Source organism: Epinephelus fuscoguttatus, linkage group LG21 (assembly GCF_011397635.1).
Source record: "Epinephelus fuscoguttatus linkage group LG21, E.fuscoguttatus.final_Chr_v1".
Taxonomy (NCBI): Eukaryota; Metazoa; Chordata; class Actinopteri; order Perciformes; family Serranidae; genus Epinephelus; species Epinephelus fuscoguttatus.
Window position 1 is genome coordinate 38538692 of NC_064772.1, and position 25275 is coordinate 38563966.

At 47.3% G+C, this 25275-nt stretch overlaps 2 protein-coding genes across 2 annotated transcripts; both read left to right on the forward strand.

The window, feature by feature from the left end:
• The first annotated feature begins 522 nt into the window (after nucleotides 1-522).
• Nucleotides 523-11470, forward strand: LOC125881960 (zinc finger CCCH domain-containing protein 13-like). The gene is made up of 5 exons (XM_049565470.1): nucleotides 523-566; nucleotides 2323-2368; nucleotides 4675-4852; nucleotides 5020-5436; nucleotides 7335-11470. The coding sequence occupies exons 3-5, from the start codon at nucleotides 4684-4686 to the stop codon at nucleotides 11264-11266; spliced, it is 4518 nt and encodes a 1505-aa protein (XP_049421427.1). The 5' UTR covers nucleotides 523-566; nucleotides 2323-2368; nucleotides 4675-4683; the 3' UTR covers nucleotides 11267-11470.
• A 3146-nt stretch (nucleotides 11471-14616) lies between these two features.
• Nucleotides 14617-25149, forward strand: xrcc2 (X-ray repair complementing defective repair in Chinese hamster cells 2). The gene is made up of 6 exons (XM_049565626.1): nucleotides 14617-14745; nucleotides 17337-17418; nucleotides 17561-17596; nucleotides 17688-17837; nucleotides 17967-18243; nucleotides 24702-25149. The coding sequence occupies exons 1-6, from the start codon at nucleotides 14725-14727 to the stop codon at nucleotides 25012-25014; spliced, it is 879 nt and encodes a 292-aa protein (XP_049421583.1). The 5' UTR covers nucleotides 14617-14724; the 3' UTR covers nucleotides 25015-25149.
• The last annotated feature ends 126 nt before the right edge of the window (nucleotides 25150-25275 follow it).

A 25275-nucleotide genomic window follows, 5' to 3' on the forward strand; every position in this document is an offset into this window, starting at 1 on the left:
ATTTCCTTTGTAGTGTGGACACGTGAAATTTTCAGCAATGATTGGAGGTTGTGTGCAAACGTGGCTCAACAAATTTGACCCTAATCGGCCTGATGGTGGCGCTCTAAGGACGGCCCCTAGAGATGGTTGTGCTGAAAATCCCAGTAAATACTCAGACCAGCCCGTCTGGCACCAACAACCATGCCACGTTCAAAGTCACTTCAATCACCTTTCTTCATCATTCTGATGCTCTGTTTGAACTTCAGCAGCTCGTCTTCACCATGTCTACATGACTAAATGTTAATGAGCTGCTGACACCTGATTGGCTGATTAGATATGTGTGTTAATGAGCAGGTGAACAGGTGTACCTAATGAAGTGGCTGATGGGTGTGTATGACATCTTTATGCAGTCTGTGCAGACGGTGTCGGACCTCCTCCGGCCCGCTGGGGGCAGCACAGCATCTGCTCCAGGTATGAACGTCTCTCTGTGGTCACTGTGAAACTTTACCGTTAATGAACGGGACGTGACGTCAGCACGCACCGGTCACCGCCGAGCGTCGTTTACGGATCCGAAAACTCAACTCTCGGTAAGATTTGACTCCACGTAGCGACAGTTAACAACAGGACGTTAGCGGCAGGCTGCGGACGAAAACTTTAACTGTTGATTTAACCGTTAAATCAGTTGCGGCCGTAGTTAAGTTAGCTAGCTTAAAGTATTTAACAGCTAGCTTAAAGTAGTTAGCTAGCTTTAAGTATTTATCAGCTAAATTAGCTTAAAGTAGTTAGCTAGCTTTAAGTATTTATCAGCTAAATTAGCTTAAAGTAGTTAGCTAGCTTAAAGTATTTATCAGCTAAATTAGCTTAAAGTAGTTAGCTAGCTTAAAGTATTTATCAGCTAAGTTAGCTTAAAGTAGCGAACAGCTAACTTAAAGTAGTTAACAGCTAGCTTAAAAGTAGTTAGCTAGCTTAAAGTATTTATCAGCTAAATTAGCTTAAAGTAGTTAGCTAGCTTAAAGTATTTATCAGCTAAGTTAGCTTAAAGTAGCGAACAGCTAGCTTAAAGTAGTTAACAGATGATGTGTAACTGGAGTAGAAACACAGAAGTACTAGTAAAAGTACTGCGTTCACAAGCTTAAGTAGAAGTACATGAAAGTATTTAATAAGTAGTGATGGTGGAGGCAGGTTATTGGTTATTGGTTATAGGTTTTTCTGTAGGTTATTGATGAATGAACGTCAGTGTGTTGGTGGAGCACTGTGACCTGAACATTTAACTGTGTCATAAACTATATTTAGTTATTGAAGTGTGTAACATCACACAGACTGGTGGTCGCTCTTATAAGAACATGTACAGATGTGAAGCTCCGACTGTACCTGACTGATCTGTAATGAGAGCTGGTGTCTTGTATAAATATGGACCTTACAGTCAGACGCAGCCTGTGTAGCTGAGGGGACAGGTCAAACTGAGGTGAACCATCAACATAAACTACAGATCACCTGTAAAACAATTTAATAAATTAATCTATCATTATTAAAACAACTGGAGACTGAGAACAAACTGATATATGGGTCTGATAACATTTAAATAAATACCAGAAATCATCAGTATATTGTGTGTCTGTGACTTCCTGTGTGGACTGAAGGCTGTTGGAAAACTGTCCAGCTGAATCCAAATATCTGGACTTCACCTCACTGCCAGACTTGCACACTTTGTGGGCTTCAGTTCATCCAGTCCACAGGGAGGTGATGTTGTGGGTTTTTCAACTTCTGAAAAAAATCCTATGAATGTGTGAAATAGTTATTGATAGTTAGGCCCATTAACCTTTTGAAATCTGGAGCGACATCACTTTCCTTGTGCTGCTTTCAGGCACTTGTCACAAGTATTCAAACCTTTGAAACCTGAGCAAATTGTTGTGATTTCTTTGACAAACATGGGAAAAAGGCAACGAGCAACTTGGTAAGAAATGTCCCACAGAATTACAAAAAACTAATTGATTTAAAAAAAATTAAAAAATAAGGAAAAAAGGAAAAGGCTTTGGAAAACTAATTTTTATTTTATTTGAATTAATGTATTTATTGATATATATTTGTTAAGATAAAATTTGCACTTTTTCCACATCATTTCCTTGTTTGTTTTTACTTTTCTTTCTTTAGATTTTTTTTTTACTGATTTTCTTGTTTCTAATTTTCTCTTTGTACTAATTCCTTCCTTCGTTGCTCGTTGTCTTCTTACCTTGTTTTTGAAAGAAACCAAGCTAATTTGCTCAGGTTTCAAAGGGTTAAAATGTTATTTGAATGTATACGTACAGGCTGTAGAGGGACTGAAAACATATGTTATTATTGCAGCCTGTCAGAGTGTGCAGGGAAAGAGGCTGGAAAACAACAAAAGAAGGTTTGTAATACCCAGTTTATTAAGCTACAGTCCTTATTTACACACATTTCTGTTTTTGAACATATGCAGTCTATATGTTATAGAGAGATGTATTAATACATGTTTGTTCAGTCACAGAAAAGGCTCTACATGTGATTTATATCTTGTTATCTGCAGGGACTGAATAATAGGCACTGGTCATCAACTAATGCCTGGTTCACACTACGCGACTTTTCTGCCTGTTCTTAAAGTCACTATGTCACATTACACGATGGTGAAGTCATAAAATCGTGCCGTGACTTGGCTGACAGATATGACACACTGCACCATGGTCCACACCAATCATCACTGACCGTCTTTCCCGACGTGTGTGATGTCATCAGGTTATTCTTGTCCTATTTTATAACTATTACCTCAGTCACTGTGTGTGTTCATGTGCCAGCTGAACTGTTACTGTAGTAACGTAAGAAGTGTCACCAGGTGGGCGGAGCTACATTTGAAGCACTGTATGAAAACTATGACAGTCACTAATCCTCCACAGGAAGTTCCTGCAAATGTTTCACAATAAAAGCCTGTTTAGAAAATGAAGGAATTCTGTCAGCTGAAGTTATAAGGGGCTTTTAATTTGAAACAGAAACAGGAAGTGTTGAGTTTGAAATGATGGCGTAATGCAGGAAATGTAACAGGATTCAAACTAATGGTACTACTATTGGTCAAAGTGACGGCTGCGACGGAGAAAATCAAACATGTCAAACTTTCTGTCGGGACGTCGTGAGGCGTCCCAGACGTGGCGTCGGTTGTCGTCTACTATGACACACTACACGAGATGAAACCATGGATTATAGCATACAACACTCGTCGTCGTTCATGATCCATGCCAACACCGTACGTCGCTGCGTCGGGCTGTAATCAGGCTGATAACGTGTAGTGTGTACCAGAAATTATATGACAAATATATGAATATGACAGCAGCGATAGTTGAACGTTTACATGGCAACGAGTAAAACAGTCTCGAGGGCTGTCTGTCAGCAGCTTGCAGTCTCAGCCCTCGCAGACTCTATGTTATGACAGTAAACACGTCACACTATGTACAGCTGAGGTCTGTGAGGGCTCAGTCTGCAGGCCCAGAGGGTGGACGTTTGGATTCAGCCTCCAACCTGACCGCAGCTTGTTGTCTCCTGCTGCAGCCGCCTGCTCTCGTCCAGGCAAGGTGCGGTTCTTCTCTAACGAGCCTACTGATGAGTGTAGATGATGTGATCCTCGCAGTTAACTAATCATTAAACTCTTGGACTTTCCTCCTCTCACACACGTTAGCCTACACTGGCAGACTGTGGCACACGGATGTTTGAAAGTTAAAAGTTGAAGGGTTTAAAAAAGCCTCAGTTTTCCTCTCATGCTGATGTTCATGTGAACGCTTTAATTTTGGTCAAATGAGCCGTAGAATAAAGTGATTTTGATGAAATATCACGTTTTCAAGCTCAGATTGTTTTGTTTTTTCTGACAGAAGCGTTCGGCGCACAGGATGTGTTCAAGGACCGTCCGAAATTTAAAAATCCAAAGGTAATTCCTGTGTTCACAGTTTCTGGCTGTGATGAATGATGTCATTTGTAGCAGTTTTTGTGTTGTGTTATTAACGTCACGACAGCAGCGATGCTGTGAGCAGCACCCTGATGCTGAGCGGCCGGGCGCAGGGTTCCTGAGGTGAAAGGGACTGAACAGTTCTTTTCTTCACCACAGAGGTGGTTTAAGTCGGTTAATGCTGCAGAGTGTGTTGGTCAGTCCGTCTCACTTGGTCACGTGCCTGCTGACTGCTGCGTTAACTAACGTTGACCGTCCCTGGGTGACGGCGAAAAGAGTATCCACAGCATACTTCACGTTCCCCTCGCAGGTGTAATCATTTAGACATTAAATTAAAACATGCTTACAACCGCTGCATTTTGTGAAGATGAATTAGAAGTTAACTGCTGGTTACCTGCAGCGTGTCTGTGCTGTGGACTGTCCAGGTGCTGAGTTACACCTCTTTAGATCCGTCAGCATTACGTTATTGACAAACGTGTAGATAATCAATTACTGACATTTGTGAATCGCTGCCCAATCGTCTACATCCGCATCACGATGCACCTGGGAATTGATCCTGTCCTCCACCCATACCTGTGACGTCCATCAGACTGGACAAAGAGTCCTCAACAGGATTCTCTCATGAAATCACATGACTGTGTGAAGCTCCCTGAATGCTCATGTGTTCATTTATACATGTGATATATATGTGAACACACCTGTACTCCAGGTGTGTTGGATTGTCTCTGATGGTGTCCTGGTCTCTGCAGGCTGTTCACATGATCCAGGAGAGCGAGGAGATGGTGAGGAGGAGGGAGGTGGGCTGTCAGTGGGAGAGTCCACAGGAGGAGAGGAGGGAGGTGGGCTGTCAGAGTGACTCAGCAGACAGAAGAGATGCTGCCGTCCAGGTGGACCTGCTGACTCAGCAGCTCAGCTGGAGACACACAGGTGAGTTTGATGGTCACACAGGCGTATAATTCTGATGGATCAGACTTTAGATACCAGCTCTTCCAGAAAAAGCCATTGAGTAGTGACTGGGCGCTCCCTCCTACATGTACAAATGATTTACATAGGTGTTCCTGTGTGTGTTCCTGTGTGTGTTCCTTTGTGTTCAGGTGTGTGCGGTGCGGCGTGGCGCTGTGTTTCTGTCCGGGCAGATGAACCAGGAGGGGGCGCTCTGCTGCAGCACTGCAGCACAGACGGGACACACACGCTGGACACAGGGCAACAGCAGACACACCACAGCCCCCCACTCTACCTGCTCTGCTGCCCACTCACACACTCATCACCACTACCCACGATGCCTCAGCTCGGACCACCTGCGCCTCCTGATCTGCATCGTTCCAAGGAGCTCACCATGTTACCCAGCATGCCTCTGTGTGGAGTGTCCCCCACTGCAGGAGAGAGGAGTGATGCTTCTCCTCTGACTGCTGCAGGAGTCTCTGTTCCTCCTCCTGGACTCATTGCTCCTCTGAGCCCCCGCCTGGCCGAAGAGGAGGATGAAGAAGGCTCGCTGTTTCAACATGAGGAGGGTAAGTTGTTGTTTCAGGTTTTGGTGAGATTTATGAGTCCTGTGTGGACTTGCGTTATCAATGAATCTTTTTTCAGTTGAAATCTGTCAGAATGAAGACGTGATGTCTTTCTAAACCCAAACAGGGGCAGAGTCCCTCAGGCCCAGGTCTCTCTGTGACACTCATTGTAGTGAGTGCAACACTTCTCCACATGCTGCGTTTTTACACCCTCAAATAGACCCTGTTAGGGCTGACATCACGATGACATCATGTTATAAGCAGGAGGTGCAGCTGCCTCTCCCCCACAGGGCTGTAGGCTCCATAGGAGTGTTAAAATGTGTTTGTCTTGTTGTGTTATTGGGAGCCAGAAAAAACCAGCCGCCACTGCCCGTCAACAAAAACAAAGACAACTATGGTTAAATGTGATAAGACCAAAGGACTGGACGGAGGCCATCATCAAAAATGCTCACATGTGCAGCGCACACTTCATATCAGGTTAGGGAAAAAGTATTTCCTGTTGTAGGGATGAATAAGGTTATGTGTATTAAGGGTTATCATGTCCACCTCATCAGAAACTGGGGAGGGATTAAGAGGAAGATTGGATTTCTCTGCAACGCTAACTTTTTAGCACATTAGCTAACGTTAGCTTCCATAGCAAAACAAACAAGTGTGGTCCTCCTTTGTAAGATTGGCTTCCTGTGACATCATCCATCCACTGAGTGAGAGCATACGGGTCGGCCAGTCTGGTCCCGTTGGTCAGTGTTTACTTATTCAAGTAACACTGGCGGTCCCGGAGAGTGAGTGACCTGACATGGTGCGTTGGTAAATTCAGTCTGACGCTCTACACTAAAATGAGAGCCCTGTTGGTGGAAGAAACGCAGCGTTATATTTCTACATGAATGAACCAACGGTTAAGTTAATCACACATTCACTCCGCTCGGCGCTCTGCTGCTCCGTCTCCACAGACAGAGTGTCCAGAGTGCGCTCTGCCACTCTGAGAGTGCGCTGCTCTGGATAACCCAACGCTACATTCACACAGCGCTCCCAATTTATCAACGCTCCAGTTTGTGTCAGAGTGCGCTCCCACACTCACAATGAGTGTTTCTGAACACACCACTCGCATCATCTTCCTCCATCGTCTAAAACAAGACAACACAACTTGTTAGCTAGCGCTAGCTAATGTCTGTGGAGAACTGTGTAGCCTCCAGCTAAGCCCCGCCCACGACATCACACCGCTTACTAACAGTAAAAGGGTCTATTCTTTATTTCTAACGTAGATGAGCAGCAGGTGCCCCAACAAATGCCAGAGCAACGTCATCATGGTGTGCACGCATTGCTGCTGCCCTGAGATAAACTGATCAGAGCAGAGCTGTCAGACATCTGTCCCACAGACAATCAGCTCCTCACTCAGTAAATAGACTATGACACAGTGCTTGTTGAGGCCGACGCAACCTGCCACAGTGCTCCTGAACGCTGGCACAGAAGAGGCACACGACCAGCACTGCGCACCCGACCTCCAGTTTTCCACGCGGTTAAAGACGCAGCATGTGTACAGCCCCTAAATCCACCTTAAGCAATCATAGCAACAATACTGATGCTAATGGCTAAGCTAACCAACTCACTGTATGAGTCAGAACATGTGTTTATGTCTCTGTGCTGACAACAGCTGCGGCCAGACGCATTATATTGTCCGTCCAACCATCCCATTCTTGTGAACGTGATATGACAGCAATGCCTGCAGAGAATTACTTAAAATTTGGCACAAACTTCCAACATCTGTCTTTATCTTTGACGCCAGTCACATCAGAAGATGGAAACTTCATTTAAAGAGAATCTGATCATTTCACTATAATGTTGACAACACATCTAAATATTTTACTGCAGAATATGACTGACATTAGATTCATGATTCTGTACAGATGAGAGTTTCCATGGTAACAGACAGCCCACAGGGATGACAGAGAAGAAGAGGAGGAGGCAGAGAAGGAAGATGGTCGGTCCACCAATCAGATACCTCCTGGAGTCAGAGGAGCAGTCACATGTTCTGCTAACAGCCAATCAGGACAGAGCGAGGGGACCAAAGAAAAGAGGAAGACCAAAAAAGGTCACGACTGACAGCAAGACTGGGGGCGGGGCTTCAGAGGTGACTGAGAGACAGACAGGTGATATGAACATGGAGAGACAGACAGGTGACAGGGACACGGAGAGACAGACAGGTGACAGGGACACGGAGAGACAGGCAGGTGACAGGGACACAGAGAGACAGACAAGTGACAGGGACACAGAGAGACAGGCAGGTGACATGGACACGGAGAGACAGACAGGTGACAGGGACACAGAGAGACAGGCAGGTGACACAGACATAGAGCGACAGACAGGTGACAGGGACACAGAGAGACAGACAAGTGACAGGGACACGGAGAGACAGGCAGGTGACATGGACACGGAGAGACAGACAGGTGACAGGGACACAGAGAGACAGACAAGTGACAGGGACACAGAGAGACAGACAGGTTACAGGGACACAGAGAGACAGACAAGTGACAGGGACACAGAGAGACAGGCAGGTGACACAGACATAGAGCGACAGACAGGTGACAGGGACACAGAGAGACAGACAGGTTACAGGGACACAGAGAGACAGACAAGTGACACAGACACAGAGAGACAGACAAGTGACACAGACACAGAGAGACAGGCAGGTGACATGGACACAGAGAGACAGACAGGTGACAGGGACACGGCTCCTGATTGGTCCAGACGCAGAAAGCGTGTGCGCAGAAATCCCCGGTGGTGGATTGACTACCGAACCCCGGAAAGGAGGTGGCAGGAGAAAGATGGAGTGAGGGAGAGGAAAAGAAAGAGGTGTCGAGAGGAGGAGGAGGAGGAGGTGAAACGAGGCTGTGTGAAGGAGGTGGGAGGAGGAGAGGAGAGACAGCAAGGAGGCAAGGAAGGACAGTGGAGAAGAGATGGAGGAGGAGAAAAGAAGGTGATGCGGCAGCCTCAGAGAGAGAGAGAGAGAAGGAAGATGGTCGGTCCACCAATCAGATACCTCCTGGAGTCAGAGGAGCAGTCACATGTTCTGCTAACAGCCAATCAGGACAGAGCGAGGGGACCAAAGAAAAGAGGAAGACCAAAAAAGGTCACGACTGACAGCAAGACTGGGGGCGGGTCTTCAGAGATGACTGAGAGACAGACAGGTGATATGAACATGGAGAGACAGACAAGTGACAGGAAGACGGAGAGACAGACAGGTTACATGGACACAGAGAGACAGACAGGTGACAGGGACACGGAGAGACAGACAGGTGACAGGGACACGGAGAGACAGACAGGTGACATGGACACGGAGAGACAGGCAGGTGACATGGACACAGAAAGACAGACAGGTGACAGGGACACGGAGAGACAGACGGGTGACAGGGACACGGAGAGACAGACAGGTGACATGGACACGGAGAGACAGGCAGGTGACATGGACACGGAAAGACAGACAGGTGACAGGGACACGGAGAGACAGACAGGTGACAGGGACACGGAGAGACAGACAGGTGACATGGACACGGAGAGACAGGCAGGTGACATGGACACAGAAAGACAGACAGGTGACAGGGACACGGAGAGACAGACGGGTGACAGGGACACGGAGAGACAGACAGGTGACATGGACACGGAGAGACAGGCAGGTGACATGGACACGGAAAGACAGACAGGTGACAGGGACACGGAAAGACAGACAGGTGACAGGGACACGGAGAGACAGACAGGTGACAGGGACACGGAAAGACAGACAGGTGACAGGGACACGGAGAGACAGACAGGTGACAGGGACACAGAGAGACAGACGGGTGACAGGGACACGGAGAGACAGACGGGTGACAGGGACACAGAAAGACAGACAGGTGACAGGGACACGGAGAGACAGACAGGTGAGAGGGACACGGAGAGACACGCAGGTGACATGGACACAGAGAGACAGACAGGTGACAGGGACACAGAGAGACAGACGGGTGACAGGGACACGGAGAGACAGACAGGTGACATGGACACGGACAGACAGACAGGTGACAGGGACACAGAGAGACAGACGGGTGACAGGGACACGGAGAGACAGACAGGTGACAGGGACACAGAAAGACAGACAGGTGACAGGGACACGGAGAGACAGACGGGTGACAGGGACACGGAAAGACAGACAGGTGACAGGGACACGGAGAGACAGACGGGTGACAGGGACACGGAGAGACAGACAGGTGACATAGACACGGAGAGACAGACAGGTGAGAGGGACACGGAGAGACAGACAGGTGACAGGGACACAGAGAGACGGACGGGTGACAGGGACACAGAGAGACAGACAAGTGACAGGGACACAGAGAGACAGACAGGTGACATGGACACGGAGAGACAGACAGGTGAGAGGGACACGGAGAGACAGACAGGTGACATGGACACGGAGAGACAGACAGGTGACAGGGACACGGAGAGAAAGGCAGGCGACATGGACACGGAGAGACAGGCAGGTGACATGGACACGGACAGACAGACAGGTGACAGGGACACGGAGAGACAGACGGGTGACAGGGACACGGAGAGACAGACAGGTGACAGGGACACGGACAGACAGACAGGTGACAGGGACACGGAGAGACAGACAGGTGACATGGACACAGAGAGACAGACAGGTGACAGGGACACAGAGAGACAGACAAGTGACAGGGACACGGAGAGACAGACGGGTGACAGGGACACAGAGAGACAGGCAGGTGACATGGACACAGAGAGACAGGCAGGTGACAGGGACACAGAGAGACAGGCAGGTGACATGGACACAGAGAGACAGACAGGTGACAGGGACACAGAGAGACAGACAGGTGACACAGACACAGAGAGACAGGCAGGTGACATGGACACAGAGAGACAGACAGGTGACAGGGACACAGAGAGACAGACAGGTGACATGGACACAGAGAGACAGACAGGTGACAGGGACACAGAGAGACAGACAGGTGACACAGACACAGAGAGACAGGCAGGTGACATGGACACAGAGAGACAGACAGGTGACACAGACACAGAGAGACAGGCAGGTGACAGGGACACAGAGAGACAGACAGGTGACAGGGACACGGCTCCTGATTGGTCCAGACGCAGAAAGCGTGTGCGCAGAAATCCCCGGTGGTGGATTGACTACCGAACCCCGGAAAGGAGGTGGCAGGAGAAAGATGGAGTGAGGGAGAGGAAAAGAAAGAGGTGTCGAGAGGAGGAGGAGGAGGAGGAGGAGGAGGTGAAACGAGGCTGTGTGAAGGAGGTGGGAGGAGGAGAGGAGAGACAGCAAGGAGGCAAGGAAGGACAGTGGAGAAGAGCTGGAGGAGGAGAAAAGGAGGTGATGCGGCAGCCTCAGAGAGAGAGAGAGAGAAGGAAGACGGTCGGTCCACCAATCAGATACCTCCTGGAGTCAGAGGAGCAGTCACATGTTCTGCTAACAGCCAATCAGGACAGAGCGAGGGGACCAAAGAAAAGAGGAAGACCAAAAAAGGTCACGACTGACAGCAAGACTGGGGGCGGGGCTTCAGAAGTGACTGAGAGACAGACAGGTGACATGGACACGGAGAGACAGACAGGTGACATGGACACGGAGAGACAGACAGGTGACAGGGACATGGAGAGACAGACAGGTGACAGGGACACGGAGAGACAGGCAGGTGACAGGGACACGGAAAGACAGACAGGTGACAGGGACACAGACAGACCCACATGTTTGTGGACCTACCTGATGTACAGAGACCTGCAGAGCGGTCAGGTGACCATCATCTCCCCCTGCTATGTCAGACTGCAGAGTGTCCTCTGATTGGTTGATGATTTGATGGACAGGTGAGACCGGAAACATGGACACAGAGAGACAGACAGGTGTTGACACAGTTTAAAGGAGCACAGACTCAATGTATGTTGTTGTCATGATGTGTCATATGATGCTCCGCTGTCACTCTCACTCAGCTGTGACTGATCAGTATTGATCAGTATGTATTGATTAATAAAGTGAGACTGTTTCTTATTTCAGCTTCATGTTGCACAGTGTCAGATCACAACCAGCTGCACCTCTCCTGGTGACAGCATAAGAGGAGTCACGACACAATGAACTAACCCGTCATCAGGAGAACACATAAACTAACCCGTCATCAGGAGAACGCCACATAAACTAACCCGTCATCAGGAGAACACATAAACTAACCCGTCATCAGGAGAACGCCACATAAACTAACCCGTCATCAGGAGAACACATAAACTAACCCGTCATCAGGAGAACGCCACATAAACTAACCCGTCATCAGGAGAACACATAAACTAACCTGTCATCAGGAGAACACATAAACTAACCCGTCATCAGGAGAACACATAAACTAACCCGTCATCAGGAGAACGCCACGTAAACTAACCCGTCATCAGGAGAACGCCACATAAACTAACCTGTCATCAGGAGAACACATAAACTAACCCGTCATCAGGAGAACACATAAACTAACCCGTCATCAGGAGAACACATAAACTAACCCGTCATCAGGAGAACACATAAACTAACCCATCATCAGGAGAACGCCACGTAAACTAACCCGTCATCAGGAGAACGCCACATAAACTAACCTGTCATCAGGAGAACACATAAACTAACCCGTCATCAGGAGAACACATAAACTAACCCGTCATCAGGAGAACATATAAACTAACCCGTCATCAGGAGAACACATAAACTAACCCGTCATCAGGAGAACACGTAAACTAACCCGTCATCAGGAGAACGCCACATAAACTAACATGTCATCAGGAGAACACATAAACTAACCCATCATCAGGAGAACACATAAACTAACCCGTCATCAGGAGAACACGTAAACTAACCCGTCATCAGGAGAACGCCACATAAACTAACCTGTCATCAGGAGAACACATAAACTAACCCGTCATCAGGAGAACACATAAACTAACCCGTCATCAGGAGAACATATAAACTAACCCATCATCAGGAGAACACATAAACTAACCCGTCATCAGGAGAACACGTAAACTAACCCGTCATCAGGAGAACGCCACATAAACTAACATGTCATCAGGAGAACACATAAACTAACCCATCATCAGGAGAACACATAAACTAACATGTCATCAGGAGAACGCCACATAAACTAACATGTCATCAGGAGAACACATAAACTAACCCATCATCAGGAGAACACATAAACTAACCCGTCATCAGGAGAACACATAAACTAACCCGTCATCAGGAGAACGCCACGTAAACTAACCCGTCATCAGGAGAACGCCACATAAACTAACATGTCATCAGGAGAACATATAAACTAACCCATCATCAGGAGAACACATAAACTAACCCGTCATCAGGAGAACACATAAACTAACCCGTCATCAGGAGAACGCCACGTAAACTAACCCGTCATCAGGAGAACGCCACATAAACTAACATGTCATCAGGAGAACATATAAACTAACCCATCATCAGGAGAACACATAAACTAACCCGTCATCAGGAGAACACATAAACTAACCCGTCATCAGGAGAACACATAAACTAACCTGTCATCAGGAGAACGCCACATAAACTAACCCGTCATCAGGAGAACACATAAACTAACCCGTCATCAGGAGAACACATAAACTAACCCGTCATCAGGAGAACACATAAACTAACCCGTCATCAGGAGAACACATAAACTAACCCGTCATCAGGAGAACACATAAACTAACCCGTCATCAGGAGAACATATAAACTAACCCATCATCAGGAGAACGCCACATAAACTAACATGTCATCAGGAGAACATATAAACTAACCCGTCATCAGGAGAACACATAAACTAACCCGTCATCAGGAGAACACATAAACTAACCTGTCATCAGGAGAACGCCACATAAACTAACCCGTCATCAGGAGAACACATAAACTAACCCGTCATCAGGAGAACACATAAACTAACCCGTCATCAGGAGAACACATAAACTAACCCGTCATCAGGAGAACACGACTGTACTGTATGGATATACAATAACTGAAAGTTAGTCCTGTTAACATGAATCCAACAGGCAGCGCCTCATAGTCGTCAATAGTTTGACTCATATTCTACTTTGTTATCTAGTTTATAACTTGTTAATCCATTTGACACCACTCAGACACTGACTGAACCCACAGCAGTGGAGCTACAGAGCGCTGCACCAAGGAGTCCAAAACCTGGAGGTCAGTTAGCATGTTAGCACTTCCTGTTCCCTCGTCTCAAAGTCGGGGGTTTTTCAGTCAGATGTCTGAAATCAGGTCTGTGGGTGACACAAGCTGTGGAGACTTCCACCGTGTGTTCTTCAGTAAGTACCCCACCGTCAGTTTACAACCTTGAAGTGTCGTTAAAAAGATGGCTGCTAATAAACGTCTAAATAAGACGACAGAACGTGTGGTGTAAAGTATTAAGGTGTGCTGATGGATTCACGTCATCAACTCATGCATTGAGTAACATTACAAGTTAACGTTCCACCTTAAAAGTTGCCGGCAGTCGGCCCAGTGAATGAAGTGATTTTTTTCTCTTTCATTTTATAGTTGTAGTTTACTGATGTATGAACAGAGGTTACATAAAACCAGAGTGAGCGTCCTCTACTGACCAATCAGACTGCAGGGTTTCTAGCTCCACCTTTTAGTACCAGATCTGTGTGCTAGGTACCCCAACAGAGGGGGGACCAAACATGGGGACGCTAAGGAACGCTTCTGTTGGCACCATCCACAACTTTACACTGTGGGAACGGACTAAATGTGTACTGAACTGAACTGCTACAGTTATCAGAGGTGCTGCTGAACAGAATGAAGATCAGTGGAAATAATGACGGATTCAGCAGGAAGATTTCTGGATGTTGTTCCTGCAGAAAATGTACAGCAGCTTCTCAGAGAAGTTTTTAGACACTCAAACTACTGAGAAGCAGGAAGTTCATTGTTATTATTGTCTATTATTTTTATCATCATCATAATGATAATAATAATAATAATGATGATGTTAGTGATAATTTATTAGTAACACTCATTATTATTATCACATAGTAAGCAGAGACCTTGGGGTGACTCCAGTAGGTGGCAGTAATGTAATCTTTTAGATGCCACCGTTAAAACCAGAGAAGAAGAAGAGGAAAAAGCAACAGACTGCGTACATTACGGTAACTTCCGGCCACTCTCCGTCTATTACGGTAAACCAGCAGAATCCGGAAGTGAGCTCACGCTGAAGCAGCGGTTTGTTTTGGAGATGGAGCTCGTGGACAGAAATGAGTGAGAGTGGCGCTCAGGTGAGAGTGAACACGTTACTTTACACTCACGTGCTTCACCCGCAGCCGGGTGCGCACTGATGAGAGCGTTAATACACTCGCTGTATCACCGAGAGACAGCGTTCATCCGCTCATCTGGGGGGGGGGGGGGGGGGGGTTTACTGACCGACGTCCTGACGTCACCACACTCACTCACAGACACATGCACAGCGCGTGAACATGAGTAGACGTCATCGACTGCTCGATTTAAACCAGCCGACAGCAACATGTGACGTCAGTTGATGACACAAAGCTGCGGACAGTTTCCCGCCAGTTTCCAGCAGCCTTGCGTCCGTACAGGAAGTCACAGAAACCCTCACTTCCTGTTAGAGCTGATGATGATTTATTGAAACATGATCAGACTCATGTATCAGTGTGCAGGTGTGTTATTGATTATAGATCAGTTTATTTTCATGGCAATGACGTGGTGATGACACGTGATGACACTGCAGCTCAGAACAACATGAGACACGTGTGATGAGAGGTGGATCAATAATCCACTGATAATCAGCTCCTTCGGCTCAGACAGACGTCAGACATTAACGACTTCATCACTCTGTGCTGCGGCACAAACGTCCACGTGTTAAAGTGTTTGTGTCACATGTTCATCATCAGCACAGAGTCTTACTGTGACATCAGCTCAGAGACGCCTGCACGCCATGCGGGACTCGGCCGGCGTGTTTTCAATGTTTCTACATTTTCCCTGTTTTAAGGTCACCGATTGTCGTCTCCATCCCTCGCCACTGACATGTGACTGTCTCACAGACGCTCTCTGTACCGCCATCATTCATGGTTCTGATGATGTCACTCATCATTAACAGCCCCGCCTCTTTCACATGAACGCACTCGTTGACTCCAGAGTTGACTGAGCTGGTTGATGTGTCATAGCAGGGCTCAGGTGAGAGCCAGGTGTTTCCCATCATGCTCTGGGTCGGCAGAGAGCAGCTGCAGCGCCTGGCTCTAAAAACTGCGGCCGTCTCACTCTCGCGAGATTATCGTTGTCCACTTCTGTGACATCAGAGCGAGTCGGGATGAAGTCAGACACAAAACTAACCGCATGGATTGTGCGGCGATCGCTGGTGATGTAATCCGAGCAGACCTGGCTCATCGTGTGTGTGTGTGTGTGTGTGTGTGAGAGAGAGAAACTAGAACAGCTGATCAGAGGTTGGTCACTGAGTTCAAGGCTCCATGTTGTGTCTGTGAACCCTGATCAGTGATGTCACAGTGTTTAAAGCGTGGAGCTGCTCTGTGGACACTGGCAGGTGAGACGTGGTGGACGACACGCAGAGCAGTCAGGAGAGCACTTCCTGTCTGGCAGCTGAGACCACTACAACAGAGTCGACCCTTTCAGGCGCTGAAAACATGCCGCATTTTTTACACCCTCGAAGTCATTATCGTCAACGTAGACGTGCAGCAGACGCACTCAGATGCCAGAGCAACGCCGTAGCAGCTTGCACTGCGCCTGTTTTTCAGGCTGTAACGGCTGCATCCTGAGTTCAACCTCTGGACATCAGCAGCAGCAGCAGCATGTCATGTGATGAGGAACAACCAATCACAGCCCTCCTCAGTAAACATCAGTCTGTAAATATGGAGGAGAGGTTGATCATGTTCGAGCAGAGCTGTCAGACGTCTGTCCCACAGACAGTCAGCTCCTCACTCAGTAAACAGGCTATGACACAGTGCTTGTTGAGGCCGACGCAACCTGCCACAGTGCTCCTGAACGCTGGCACAGAAGAGGCACACGACCAGCACTGCGCACCCGACCTCCAGTTAAAGAAGCAGCAGCCCCTTACTGTCAGTAAACGTTTTTTTGTTGGGCGGGGCTTAACTGAAGGTAAAGTAAGGGCGGGGCCTCCTGGTCAAGGGTAGGAAAAAGTCGTGGTTTGGGTTTAAATGAACAGATTTCTGTTGTCGTCAGAGAACGCCAACAGGAAAACTCCTCCCATCTGCTCATTCTCCACGGACGCTAGCCGGCAAGTTTTGATGGTTTGTTGTCGACAGTAGACGAAGACGATGCGAGTCGCTCTGAAGACGTCAGCTCACTCACTCTCCAGGACGGCGAGTGCTACTGAAATAAGTTAACCCTTAATACACATAACCTTATTCATCCCTACAACAGGAAATACTTTTTCCCTAACCTGATATGAAGTGTGCGCTGCACATGTGAGCATTTTTGATGATGGCCTCCGTCCAGTCCTTTGGTCTTATCACATTTAACCATAGTTGTCTTTGTTTTTGTTGACGGGCAGTGGCGGCTGGTTTTGAGCCATGACTCCTTCTATTCTGGCTCCCAATAACACAACAAGACAAACACATTTTAACACTCCTATGGAGCCTACAGCCCTGTGGGGGAGAGGCAGCTGCACCTCCAGCTGATAACATGATGTCACTGTGACGTCACGGTGATGTGTCGGCCCTAACAGGGTAGATGGTGCAGTCTATGTGCTGGTGCAGTGTATTTACAGTAGATGGTGCAGTCTATGTGCTGGTGAAATGTATTTACAGTAGATGGTACAGTCTATGTGCTGGGGCAGTGCATAAACATCACAGTGATCAGCTTTGTGTCTCTACAGCTGTTTGCTCGTCTGGAGGCTCGTCGCTCTCTGAAGGACATCGAACCTCGACTGTTTCCTGAAGATGGAGGACCCGACCATGGTGACTGATTATGCTCACTTCCTGTTAACACACGTCACATGACATCAGTGAACCAAAACACAAAAAATACTCACCAGGAGCCATATGATCAATAATTATTGATCACACGAGGGTTTGACTGATCACCTTACATGTTTAACAGGTGAGGTGGTGGAGCTGTACGGGACGGAGGGAAGAGGTGAGTTCACTTCACAGGAAACACTTCTGCCTGTAACCTGGTTTGAACTTCCTGTAAACTGTGTGTGTGTGTGTGTGTGTGTGTGTCTCAGGGAAGACAGAGCTGCTTTACCACCTGCTGTGTCGCTGTGTGCTGCCTGTGGCGATCGGCGGTCTAGAGGTGGATGTTGTGTTCCTGGACACCGACTACAGTCTGGACATGTTACGACTGGTGGGCATCCTGGAGAGCAGACTGAACGCAGGTGTGCACACACATACACACACACACACACATACACACACATACACCAAAGAAGAAGAGTGACCTGTATTATTAAAACACTCTTCTATGTGAAGACATTTCAAACATAATATAATGTCTCTGTCTCCAGGTCGTTCCTCCAGCTCGCCCTCGGCCGCTTCAGATGAGGTGGCATTGCGTTTGTGTCTTTCTCGCCTCCTGGTCATCCATTGCTCCTCCTCCTCACAGCTCCTCCTCACCCTCCACTTCCTTGAGACCTCTCTGTCGTCGCGGCCCGGCCTGGCACTCCTCATCATCGACAGCATCTCTGCTTTCTATTGGCTAGACCGCTGCGAGGGCGGGGCCAGCCTCGCCAAACAGGAAGAGAAGCTCAGCAAGTGTGCAGAGCTGCTGGGTCGACTGCTCAGGTAGCTATATGTCAGTAATTGGGTACTAGTGGTCACTGAGGAGGTTCTAGAGATTCTTTAGTTTGGTACCAGTGGTCACTGAGGAGGTCCTAGAGATTCTTTAGTTTGGTACCAGTGGTCTCTGAGGAGGTTCTAGAGATTCTTTAGTGGGTACCAGTGGTCACTGAGGAGGTTCTAGAGATTCTTTAGTGGGTACCAGTGGTCACTGAGGAGGTTCTAGAGATTCTTTAGTGGGTACCAGTGGTCACTGAGGAGGTTCTAGAGATTCTTTAGTTTGGTACCAGTGGTCACTGAGGAGATTCTAGAGATTCTTTAGTTTGGTACCAGTGGTCACTGAGGAGGTTCTAGAGATTCTTTAGTTTGGTACCAGTGGTCACTGAGGAGGTCCTAGAGATTCTTTAGTTTGGTACCAGTGGTCACTGAGGAGGTTCTAGAGATTCTTTAGTTTGGTACCAGTGGTCACTGAGGAGGTTCTAGAGATTCTTTAGTTTGGTACCAGTGGTCACTGAGGAGGTTCTAGAGATTCTTTAGTTTGGTACTAGTGGTCACTGAGGAGGTTCTAGAGATTCTGTAGTGGGTACTAGTGGTCACTGAGGAGGTCCTAGAGATTCTTTAGTTTGGTACCAGTGGTCACTGAGGAGGTCCTAGAGATTCTTTAGTTTGGTACCAGTGGTCACTGAGGAGGTTCTAGAGATTCTTTAGTTTGGTACCAGTGGTCACTGAGGAGGTTCTAGAGATTCTTTAGTGGGTACCAGTGGTCACTGAGGAGGTTCTAGAGATTCTTTAGTTTGGTACCAGTGGTCACTGAGGAGGTTCTAGAGATTCTTTAGTTTGGTACTAGTGGTCACTGAGGAGGTTCTAGAGATTCTGTAGTGGTACAAGTGGTCACTGAGGAGGTTCTAGAGATTCTTTAGTTTGGTACCAGTGGTCACTGAGGAGGTCCTAGAGATTCTTTAGTTTGGTACCAGTGGTCACTGAGGAGGTCTTAGAGATTCTTTAGTTTGGTACCAGTGGTCACTGAGGAGGTTCTAGAGATTCTGTAGTGGGTACTAGTGGTCACTGAGGAGGTTCTAGAGATTCTTTAGTTTGGTACCAGTGGTCACTGAGGAGGTCCTAGAGATTCTTTAGTTTGGTACCAGTGGTCACTGAGGAGGTCCTAGAGATTCTTTAGTTTGGTACCAGTGGTCACTGAGGAGGTTCTAGAGATTCTTTAGTTTGGTACTAGTGGTCACTGAGGAGGTTCTAGAGATTCTTTAGTGGGTACTAGTGGTCACTGAGGAGGTTCTAGAGATTCTGTAGTGGGTACTAGTGGTCACTGAGGAGGTTCTAGAGATTCTTTAGTTTGGTACCAGTGGTCACTGAGGAGGTCCTAGAGATTCTTTAGTTTGGTACCAGTGGTCACTGAGGAGGTCCTAGAGATTCTTTAGTTTGGTACTAGTGGTCTCTGAGGAGGTTCTAGAGATTCTTTAGTGGGTACCAGTGGTCACTGAGGAGGTTCTAGAGATTCTTTAGTGGGTACCAGTGGTCTCTGAGGAGGTTCTAGAGATTCTTTAGTTTGGTACCAGTGGTCACTGAGGAGGTTCTAGAGATTCTTTAGTTTGGTACCAGTGGTCTCTGAGGAGGTCCTAGAGATTCTTTAGTGGGTACCAGTGGTCACTGAGGAGGTCCTAGAGATTCTTTAGTGGGTACCAGTGGTCACTGAGGAGGTTCTAGAGATTCTTTAGTGGGTACCAGTGGTCACTGAGGAGGTTCTAGAGATTCTTTAGTGGGTACTAGTGGTCACTGAGGAGGTTCTAGAGATTCTTTAGTTTGGTACCAGTGGTCTCTGAGGAGGTCCTAGAGATTCTTTAGTGGGTACCAGTGGTCACTGAGGAGGTTCTAGAGATTCTTTAGTTTGGTACCAGTGGTCTCTGAGGAGGTTCTAGAGATTCTTTAGTGGGTACTAGTGGTCACTGAGGAGGTTCTAGAGATTCTTTAGTGGGTACCAGTGGTCACTGAGGAGGTTCTAGAGATTCTTTAGTGGGTACTAGTGGTCACTGAGGAGGTTCTAGAGATTCTTTAGTTTGGTACCAGTGGTCACTGAGGAGGTTCTAGAGATTCTTTAGTTTGGTACCAGTGGTCACGGAGGAGGTCCTAGAGATTCTTTAGTTTGGTACCAGTGGTCACGGAGGAGGTTCTAGAGATTCTTTAGTGGGTACCAGTGGTCACTGAGGAGGTTCTAGAGATTCTTTAGTGGGTACCAGTGGTCACTGAGGAGGTTCTAGAGATTCTTTAGTTTGGTACCAGTGGTCACTGAGGAGGTTCTAGAGATTCTTTAGTGGGTACCAGTGGTCACTGAGGAGGTTCTAGAGATTCTTTAGTGGGTACTAGTGGTCACTGAGGAGGTTCTAGAGATTCTTTAGTGGGTACCAGTGGTCACTGAGGAGGTTCTAGAGATTCTTTAGTTTGGTACCAGTGGTCACTGAGGAGGTTCTAGAGATTCTTTAGTGGGTACCAGTGGTCACTGAGGAGGTTCTAGAGATTCTTTAGTGGGTACCAGTGGTCACTGAGGAGGTTCTAGAGATTCTTTAGTGGGTACCAGTGGTCACTGAGGAGGTTCTAGAGATTCTTTAGTTTGGTACCAGTGGTCACTGAGGAGGTTCTAGAGATTCTTTAGTGGGTACCAGTGGTCACTGAGGAGGTTCTAGAGATTCTTTAGTTTGGTACCAGTGGTCACTGAGGAGGTTCTAGAGATTCTTTAGTTTGGTACCAGTGGTCACTGAGGAGGTTCTAGAGATTCTTTAGTTTGGTACCAGTGGTCACTGAGGAGGTTCTAGAGATTCTTTAGTGGGTACCAGTGGTCACTGAGGAGGTTCTAGAGATTCTTTAGTTTGGTACCAGTGGTCACTGAGGAGGTTCTAGAGATTCTTCAGTTTGGTACCAGTGGTCTCTGAGGAGGTTCTAGAGATTCTTTAGTGGGTACTAGTGGTCACTGACGAGGTTCTAGAGATTCTTTAGTGGGTACCAGTGGTCACTGACGAGGTTCTAGAGATTCTTTAGTTTGGTACCAGTGGTCACTGAGGAGGTTCTAGAGATTCTTCAGTTTGGTACCAGTGGTCACTGAGGAGGTTCTAGAGATTCTTTAGTTTGGTACCAGTGGTCACTGAGGAGGTTCTAGAGATTCTTTAGTGGGTACTAGTGGTCACTGAGGAGGTTCTAGAGATTCTTTAGTTTGGTACCAGTGGTCACTGAGGAGGCCCTAGAGATTCTTTAGTTTGGTACTAGTGGTCACTGAGGAGATTCTAGAGATTCTTTAGTTTGGTACCAGTGGTCACTGAGGAGGTTCTAGAGATTCTTTAGTGGGTACCAGTGGTCACTGAGGAGGTTCTAGAGATTCTTTAGTGGGTACCAGTGGTCACTGAGGAGGTTCTAGAGATTCTTTAGTTTGGTACTAGTGGTCACTGAGGAGGTTCTAGAGATTCTTTAGTGGGTACCAGTGGTCACTGAGGAGGTTCTAGAGATTCTTTAGTGGGTACCAGTGGTCACTGAGGAGGTTCTAGAGATTCTTTAGTGGGTACCAGTGGTCACTGAGGAGGTTCTAGAGATTCTTTAGTGGGTACCAGTGGTCACTGAGGAGGTTCTAGAGATTCTTTAGTTTGGTACCAGTGGTCACTGAGGAGGTTCTAGAGATTCTTTAGTGGGTACCAGTGGTCACTGAGGAGGTTCTAGAGATTCTTTAGTTTGGTACCAGTGGTCACTGAGGAGGTTCTAGAGATTCTTTAGTGGGTACCAGTGGTCACTGAGGAGGTTCTAGAGATTCTTTAGTGGGTACCAGTGGTCACTGAGGAGGTTCTAGAGATTCTTTAGTGGGTACCAGTGGTCACTGAGGAGGTTCTAGAGATTCTTTAGTTTGGTACCAGTGGTCACTGAGGAGGTTCTAGAGATTCTTTAGTTTGGTACCAGTGGTCTCTGAGGAGGTTCTAGAGATTCTTTAGTGTGTAACAGTGGTCACTGAGGAGGTTCTAGAGATTCTTTAGTGGGTACCAGTGGTCACTGAGGAGGTTCTAGAGATTCTTTAGTTTGGTACCAGTGGTCACTGAGGAGGTTCTAGAGATTCTTTAGTTTGGTACCAGTGGTCACTGAGGAGGTTCTAGAGATTCTTTAGTGGGTACCAGTGGTCACTGAGGAGGTTCTAGAGATTCTTTAGTGGGTACTAGTGGTCACTGAGGAGGTTCTAGAGATTCTTTAGTTTGGTACCAGTGGTCACTGAGGAGGCCCTAGAGATTCTTTAGTTTGGTACTAGTGGTCACTGAGGAGATTCTAGAGATTCTTTAGTTTGGTACCAGTGGTCACTGAGGAGATTCTAGAGATTCTTTAGTTTGGTACCAGTGGTCACTGAGGAGGTTCTAGAGATTCTTCAGTTTGGTACCAGTGGTCTCTGAGGAGGTTCTAGAGATTCTTTAGTTTGGTACTAGTGGTCTCTGATGATATTATAGAGATTCTTTAGTTTGGTACCAGTGGTCACTGAGGAGATTCTAGAGATTCTTTAGTTTGGTACCAGTGGTCACTGAGGAGGTTCTAGAGATTCTTCAGTTTGGTACCAGTGGTCTCTGAGGAGGTTCTAGAGATTCTTCAGTTTGGTACCAGTGGTCTCTGAGGAGGTTCTAGAGATTCTTCAGTTTGGTACCAGTGGTCTCTGAGGAGGTTCTAGAGATTCTTTAGTTTGGTACCAGTGGTCACTGAGGAGGTTCTAGAGATTCTTCAGTTTGGTACCAGTGGTCTCTGAGGAGGTTCTAGAGATTCTTCAGTTTGGTACCAGTGGTCTCTGAGGAGGTTCTAGAGATTCTTTAGTGGGTACCAGTGGTCACTGAGGAGGTTCTAGAGATTCTTCAGTTTGGTACCAGTGGTCTCTGAGGAGGTTCTAGAGATTCTTCAGTTTGGTACCAGTGGTCACTGAGGAGGTTCTAGAGATTCTTCAGTTTGGTACCAGTGGTCTCTGAGGAGGTTCTAGAGATTCTTCAGTTTGGTACCAGTGGTCTCTGAGGAGGTTCTAGAGATTCTTTAGTGGGTACCAGTGGTCACTGAGGAGGTTCTAGAGATTCTTTAGTTTGGTACCAGTGGTCACTGAGGAGGTTCTAGAGATTCTTCAGTTTGGTACCAGTGGTCTCTGAGGAGGTTCTAGAGATTCTTTAGTGGGTACCAGTGGTCTCTGAGGAGGTTCTAGAGATTCTTCAGTTTGGTACCAGTGGTCTCTGAGGAGGTTCTAGAGATTCTTCAGTTTGGTACCAGTGGTCTCTGAGGAGGTTCTAGAGATTCTTTAGTGGGTACCAGTGGTCACTGAGGAGGTTCTAGAGATTCTTCAGTTTGGTACCAGTGGTCACTGAGGAGGTTCTAGAGATTCTTTAGTTTGGTACCAGTGGTCACTGAGGAGGTTCTAGAGATTCTTTAGTGGGTACCAGTGGTCACTGAGGAGGTTCTAGAGATTCTTTAGTTTGGTACCAGTGGTCACTGAGGAGGTTCTAGAGATTCTTTAGTGGGTACCAGTGGTCACTGAGGAGGTTCTAGAGATTCTTTAGTGGGTACTAGTGGTCACTGAGGAGGTTCTAGAGATTCTTTAGTTTGGTACTAGTGGTCACTGAGGAGGTTCTAGAGATTCTTTAGTGGGTACTAGTGGTCACTGAGGAGGTTCTAGAGATTCTTTAGTTTGGTACTAGTGGTCACTGAGGAGGTTCTAGAGATTCTTTAGTGGGTACTAGTGGTCACTGAGGAGGTTCTAGAGATTCTTTAGTTTGGTACTAGTGGTCACTGAGGAGGTTCTAGAGATTCTTTAGTGGGTACCAGTGGTCACTGAGGAGGTTCTAGAGATTCTTTAGTGGGTACCAGTGGTCACTGAGGAGGTTCTAGAGATTCTTTAGTTTGGTACTAGTGGTCACTGAGGAGGTTCTAGAGATTCTTTAGTGGGTACCAGTGGTCACTGAGGAGGTTCTAGAGATTCTTTAGTTTGGTACTAGTGGTCACTGAGGAGGTTCTAGAGATTCTTTAGTTTGGTACCAGTGGTCACTGAGGAGGTTCTAGAGATTCTTTAGTGGGTACCAGTGGTCACTGAGGAGGTTCTAGAGATTCTTTAGTTTGGTACTAGTGGTCACTGAGGAGGTTCTAGAGATTCTTTAGTGGGTACCAGTGGTCACTGAGGAGGTTCTAGAGATTCTTTAGTTTGGTACTAGTGGTCACTGAGGAGGTTCTAGAGATTCTTTAGTGGGTACTAGTGGTCACTGAGGAGGTTCTAGAGATTCTTTAGTGGGTACCAGTGGTCACTGAGGAGGTTCTAGAGATTCTTTAGTGGGTACCAGTGGTCACTGAGGAGGTTCTAGAGATTCTCCAGCTGTCCTGGAGGAACATGATGGAACAGCTCCTCACTAACACTGCATGCTGTCAGTAGCTCTGTGAGTTGAATCAGTCTCCTCTGTGGCTCCTCTCAGGGATTACAGAATCACTGTCTTCGCCTCCTGCCACGCCATCAGGAGGAGCTGCAGCGGACCGTACTCCTCCGACTATGACCGGCCGTACCTCTGTCGCCCCTGGCAACAGCTGGTGACCCACCGGCTGCTGTGCTCCAGGCAGGAGGCTGCAAGTAACATGGCTGCTGCAGCAGGAGGCAGCAGGGAGCAGAAGAGGCAGCAGGTCTTCACCGTTCACTGCACCTCCTCCTCCTCTTCCTCCTCCAGGACGAAGGCTTACAGGAGCAGTTCCTTCTACGTGACAGACGGAGGAGTGGAGTTCATCTGTCCCTGACTGAGCTGCTGATCACAGGACAGGAAAGATCAGCTCATGTAGTGCAGCTGAAACCGTCCATCCTTGGTTCTGTTTGTTCTTTAGGTTGATGTATAAATATTTTAATCAACGTTCAATAAAAGTTGGGATCCAGGAGGTTCTACTGTTCTGGTTTTATTGAGGAGCTGCTGCTGGCCTGATCAGTGGATCAGTATGTAGCAGCACAGAATCGATTCCATCTGGGATCCATGATGATCCGTTTACTGATGGAACCTCTGCTCA

Coding starts and splice junctions, on each gene's coding strand:
- xrcc2 (XM_049565626.1), top strand. CDS start 14,725: ATGAGTGAGAGTGGCGCTCAG. Junction 17,838..17,966: donor GGAGAGCAGACTGAACGCAG/GTGTGCACACAC, acceptor CTCTGTCTCCAG/GTCGTTCCTCCAGCTCGCCC. Junction 18,244..24,701: donor CTGCTGGGTCGACTGCTCAG/GTAGCTATATGT, acceptor GGCTCCTCTCAG/GGATTACAGAATCACTGTCT.
- LOC125881960 (XM_049565470.1), top strand. CDS start 4,684: ATGATCCAGGAGAGCGAGGAGATGGTGAGGAGGAGGGAGGTGGGCTGT. Junction 4,853..5,019: donor GCTCAGCTGGAGACACACAG/GTGAGTTTGATG, acceptor CTTTGTGTTCAG/GTGTGTGCGGTGCGGCGTGG. Junction 5,437..7,334: donor GCTGTTTCAACATGAGGAGG/GTAAGTTGTTGT, acceptor GATTCTGTACAG/ATGAGAGTTTCCATGGTAAC.